At 48.4% G+C, this 6,000-nt stretch overlaps 1 protein-coding gene across 1 annotated transcript in view; it reads right to left on the bottom strand.

Moving 5' to 3' along the window:
* Positions 1 to 293: 293 nt before the first annotated feature.
* The window catches only part of Trap1 (TNF receptor associated protein 1), a 30,340-nt gene continuing 24,633 nt past the window's right edge, over positions 294 to 6,000 (bottom strand). Inside the window, exon 7 of the mRNA XM_084580471.1 lies at positions 294 to 799. Coding sequence (XP_084436597.1) covers positions 473 to 799 — 327 coding nt within the window. The 3' untranslated portion in view covers positions 294 to 472. The remainder of the gene's footprint in view (positions 800 to 6,000) is intronic.

The raw sequence follows: 6,000 nt of genomic DNA, 5'->3' as shown, positions 1-6,000 counted from the left end.
GGCGCCAAGTTATTTTCGCGGTTTCTGGTCGCTTGAAATATTTCTGCACGGGGGTGTGTTAGAATCGTGCATATACGGTAAAGCAGGGCTGAACAAGGGCAAACGGTGCTACTGCAAAGCATTCTACACTTAGATATGCTAAAACATCTTTTAATTTTCTGACGGTACATAAAGTAGAAGCAAACACAAGGACAGGCTGCTGCTATGCAGCATGCCTTGCATCCGCAAAAAATAACATCATAAAATATTGCCACATTCTTATGCTATGGGAAACAAAACAACATGCATACCACTTGAGTTTCCAACAGGATCAATCTATTTCAGAAAAAACTTGCATTACTAATTACATTCAGGCTCTCGCAATGATGATAGCGATGAACACATATTACACTAGCCAGCAGTGAGTGTCACCATTCATCATACTAAAACAAGTTCATCCGCTTCGGCCTTCAAGCCCACATGCTACACCATCTCAGAGCCTTTCCAAAAGGACACTGAGAAGATCATTGAGCTCCGAAGTGACCTTCCGAGGATCATCCACAAGGCCTGCAGTCACCATAGCATTTCCAAAAATCTGCCGAGCCAGTTTCTTGGCCAGCTCGGGTTCTGATGAGCGAAGCCCAGCGAGCTTAGCAATAATGGGGTGGTCGGGATTGATCTCCAATGTGGGCTCCAGCAGCCGATACCGTTCTTCTTCAGAGAAGCTCTGCAGCGATGTCTTCACGAAGTGCCGCGCAGCAGCCATCTCCTCAACGGACACCAGGCAAGGGTGCTTCTGTAGCCGCCGAGTCACTTTGACCTGCAAGGCAATCAGACATGTACTGCACTACACCTGGCTGCAACTGAAAGTGTCTAAAAATGCACTATTTCAAAACAAAACACAACAGAAAAAACTCTTAAGACTTTACCAATGCTTGGCTAGTTGTGGCCTATACTCACAGAGAGCCTATCTTGGCTCTGCAACAAAAGCTTAGCTGGAGAGGGAAGGAGATGAACCTTTGTATTGTCCCATGGCATGTATGTGTTTCCAAAGTAGGGTTGCAGTCCGGTGAAAGGGGGACAAACAGTGCGGGGCGAGTAAGACTGAGGTAGCCCATTCATCATGAAACGGACAACAAATGCCCTTTTTCTTTTCCCTTTCCTGATTAGCCTTTGCTGTAGAGCAACAAAAAATTGTTTCTTAGTTCTCTCAACCTAGTACAGTCGAACCCGGATATATTGAATTCGAAGGGGATCGCGAAATAGTTCGATATATCGAAAATTTGATATACAAAAGTCGGCTTAAGACGACCCTTGCGATCGTGAAAAATGATACTGTATTTGTGGCGTGACCAACAGACTTGAATATTAAACTCACCCTCCACTTTTGCCGCCGAGAATGTGAAAAAAAAAAAAAAAAAGCGTTAGTCGGTGGCGCATCCTTCTATTTCACTCCACCACAGGCCACAGCTTTTGTTAGCAACGCACCAAGCTGCTGTGCAGACGTCACGACATATTATTTTATACTTTTGGCGCTAGCTCCTGCAGTGGCGGGAAGCGAACTTGGCAGAGTGCTCACCACTAGTTCGATTTAATCACGTCACGCTAGGGGTGGACAATGTCACTGACACAAAATCATTGGAACACGTGACAGCAGCAAATGCCGTTTGAAGCGAACAATGTTAAAAGCCGGCGTCTTGATTCCAGAGGGCCGGGTGCTTTCGTTGATTCATGGCCGAATAAACGACTGTTGCAAAAAAAAAAAAAAAAGGCCGCCATAATGAACCCTTCCCCTCAAGCTGATGTCAATTTAAAAAAAAATTGGGTTCATTATGCGAGTACATATACCGGCAGCTTACCATTCGGAGCATTCAAGAAAAGTTCGTACACACAACATGACGATGCACTTTATTTCAGACAAAAAAAAAATCACTAATCTTTGACTGCATCTTCCTCTGGGCAATGAAGAGGAAAGCACTGGTCTCGATCTTGCCCAGATTGTCCAGATATGAAAGGCCGGTGCCCCCCATCTCACCACAACAGCGCCGAATCAAATTGAACGCCGAAGCCAGCTCTGCGGTTGTGTACGGGTGTGTTTCATTGAGATCACAGTGGTGGTCATCATCACTTAAATCGCCGTCCTCGTGAGTGCCCACTACTCCAGCCAAAATGTCTTCGTCAGCCAAGATGGCCACAGCTTGAATGTCGCTGTCGACATTGACAAAATCATCAACTGTGATTTCGGGTGGGACGACACCCGGAAAACGTGAGAGATTGAGGAATGCCGCATGCAAGCTTCTGTCTTCATCCGAGGCTTCTGGAACTTTTGGACAGTCACCTGCGGCCACTGCAAGACCTGCCTTGCAAAAACTATTGACCACTGTGTTCTGCTTTACGTCGTTCCAGGTGCCAGTGACCATTTGAATGGCCCCCAGCAAGTCAATCTTCAGATCAACTCCCACTCTAAGATTAATTAGGAGCCGCGAAACAAGTCTCCCTCTTTAGCCGACCTTAAATGCCTTTATAATGCCCTGATCAAGTGGCTGCAACCTCGCTGTCGTGTTAGGCGGAAGAAATTTCAATGCAGCTCACACGTGGTGTGATGGGCCGAGCAGCTGTCGACGAGAAGGCAAACTCGGTGGACTGACTTGCTTAACTCCGTGTCCCATGCCTGAAGCCATTCAGAAAAATGTTGACGCATCATCCACGCTTTTCTCTTGAAGCCGTAGCATACTGAAAGCTGCTTGCAGTTCTTGAAACACCGAGGCGACATGCTTTGCCCAATCAGGAATGGCTTTAACTTACAAGATCCATCCATATTTGCCGCAAGCAAAAGTGACGTACACTTTGCTCATCTTCCCTTCGTGACATGTGCTCCCTCGGAGGTCGAGCGTCTTGCTTAGCAACATCTGCCAAAAAAGGCCAGTCTCATCCGCATTAAAGATTTCTGCGGGAGAAAACTCCTCAGCGATCTTTGGCCGCTCCTCGGAAAGCGGCTGTCGCATTTCTTGGCTGCTGACACTTTCACTCTCGCCTGAAATCGCTTTTCCCACGATGCTGTGGCGGGTTTTAAACCTGTGCAGCCACCCAGTTCCACCGCAAAAGTTTTCCTCGCCAAAAACAGTGCGAACCATTTCGCCTTTTCCATTAACATGGGCCCATTTACGGGGATGTTTTTAGCCCGGACCTCCAGAAACCATGCATAAAGGGCCTGCTCAACTTTCTCAAAAGGCGCAGGGCACACACGACACGCTCCGGAGCGACTTTGCTCACCTGCTTTGAGCTTAATTTCTTCTTTGCTTTTAGCAGCGTGCTTAGAGTGCTCCTTGAAATGACAAATGCATCTGCCACCGATGACTTCTTCTTGCCCTCTTCGACGTTCTGTATGGCCGCCAACTTGGTTGCGAAATACAAATTCTTCCACTTTTTAATGTTCATAGCCGACATAGCTTATGCGACGCCGCATGCTCCCCGCCGCGGAACAAAGAGAAAGAGAAACGCGTGCTGCAGAAAGCGTCTGACACGATAACGATCGGACGGTGGTCTGACTTTCTGTCTGTCACGCGCCGAGCTGGCCTGCCGGCGCATGCTGCGCTGCAGCGAATGAGACCGAAGAAGAGGAAGGAAAGAATGAGTACATGGGCACACCCTTGCACTTCGCTCTATCCCGTCGTTTCTCCTCGTCTCAACGCCACGGCAGCATTGGCTGTGTCTGCTCCGTACCGGCCGCCCGTCGCCAAAACGGTTCCCTCTCGTTTTTCCCGCTCATGGCTTGCAGACATCACGTGATGCTGCGCGGCTTTGGGAAAAGGGCGCTGCGCTGCTCTAGATTGGCCGTCGCCGAACCGGTTCTCTCTCATTCCGCACCTGGCTTGAAAAGCGTCATGCGGCAAACGGGCGTGAATGATGCGATCATCTTTGTGGACAGGGCGCCTTCCAGTGCGTGGGGCGGAGCTCGATATATCGAACGACCAGTGAATTGGAGTTCGATATACGACGCAGCTTTCCTATACATTTACATCGGATTTTCAAGGGGATATTCTGCGATTTCGATATAGCCAAAATTCGATATATCCAGGTTTGACTGTATGCTTCCCCTTTGACACGGGCAGAGGCATATAATTTTATTCTCTTTTTGGTTGCCTCACCATATTTGATGTATGCTTCCCCTGATGCTGATCACTGGCTCCCGAAAATTCAGCCTTTGTTCTGACAGCTTATTGAGTCGGCACTGCCATTTCTGACTGAAATCAACTAAAAGGCCTCATCCCAATACATTACACATTCTTTGCAGAAATGAGGAAAGAGACATTGGCCCCCTAGCCCGCATGAACTTTGGATTGACATTGGCTGCCTTCGAGAGCAAGACTGACTATGAATAACCTGCTCTCTCTTTCATCTTCAAGTCTGCACATTTTAATGATAAATGGTATTCATCAACTGTTGTACACATTCATCTTCCTAGTCATCTTGAAATGGTGCCCATTTGCTGTTTACGGAGAATCGCACGTGCACCACTCTTTTTTTCCACAAAATATGTACGGTCTGGGAATTAGATTTATTGATTCATCATTAGTCATCGGTTTTAAACTTTTCCTTGAGTTTTTATTGCTTCTATTTTTATATTTGTTATTTTCTGGCTTCTGGACTGCAAAAAAAAAAAAGCATTTTTCCAGTATGGCCCACATAGCAACATGAGTTTGAGACCACTGGGCTAGGATGTCACCGATTGTGGCTAGCCCTCTAATCCGCGTTTTCTTTTTAGTCCCAAAAGGATGCCTCCTCATTTTCCTTTTTCACAATCTGTGTTATGCTTTCCACAATTCGTTTTTAGGATTTTCCACTGGCTGCCAAGCTTTGGCTGCATTGGTGACAACTGGTAGGAAGCACTAGCTTTTTATTACAGTGGAAATTCAACATTCCCCTCGCCTGCACGACGCAGCGTACGCCCTCTCTCTCACTCTTTAACGGGGAGCTCTCGTCTTTCCCCTCCTGACATCCTTCCCTCGGAGCTGTGGCAGAGGGGGCGGGGGATGAAAAAGCTGGCTTAGCGTGCCAGGCGGCCCCTCCTTCCCCCTCCTCTCTCATCTTGGCGGACAGCATCTGCATCCAGAGACGACGCCGCGTCACTGAGTACGCAGATGCTGCTATGACAGCGAGGAAGAACATTGGGCATTCCCAATAAACAGCTTGGCCCGCAGGCTGTGCCTCGGTCACGCCCACGGTTGTGGTCAGAGCTAGCGATGTGGCTAGCTCTGCAAGAGTAGCAAGCGAGCACACTTCGGATGTCGTCAGCCGCATTCGTCACGATACAACACTTCTGACGCCTTCTGATCTGGCAAATGAAAAGAGAAAAAGAGAAAAGCCGACGCCAAACTGCGGGAGTTGGATTCAACGCCAGCAACGAAACGTAAGACAGACTTTGCCGCCAGCGATGCCGCAGTCTGTCCGCTTGATGAGACGAGCTTCGCCGTGATTTGCATAGAGTCGATCAACAGCCTTCTTGACGATGCAAAGTGTAAAACCTGCGGAGGGAGTGTTAAAATCGGTCGAGGTGATCGCGAATACGGCCTCGCTGTCAAGCTTTTCTTGACATGTGTCAACTGCGGCGACAAGGCCTCAGCGTGTAGTTCGCCGCATGTGGACGGAAAGCAGTGTAAATCCTTTCACTGTGAACATTCTGGCCGCACGCGCGATGCAAAGTACCAGCAACCGGCGGACTGCATTCAACAACATCTTTGCCGCGATGAATATTTCCCATCGTGGACTGTACACGAAAACGTGGCAGAGCTATGTAAAGGAAAAGCTGACGCCTGCCGCGAAGCGTGCAGCCGAGAAAGTGACCGTTGAATGCGCGGAGTCAGTCCGGAAGCTGTACGATGAACTCAGCGTTGACAATCCTGGCAACGTAGCCGTGTCCTATGACGGGATTTGGATGACTCTTGGGCATTCTTCCCACATCAGAGTCGGCACTATCATTGAGCTTTTTACAGGGCTTGTCCTAAACTACGTTGTGCTGAG

This window comes from Amblyomma maculatum, chromosome 10, assembly GCF_055883805.1.
Source record: "Amblyomma maculatum isolate TAMU_Amacu chromosome 10, ASM5588380v1, whole genome shotgun sequence".
Lineage (NCBI taxonomy): Eukaryota > Metazoa > Arthropoda > Arachnida > Ixodida > Ixodidae > Amblyomma > Amblyomma maculatum.
Note: the sequence above shows the minus strand (reverse complement) of the source record. Positions and strands in the feature narration are given on the sequence as shown.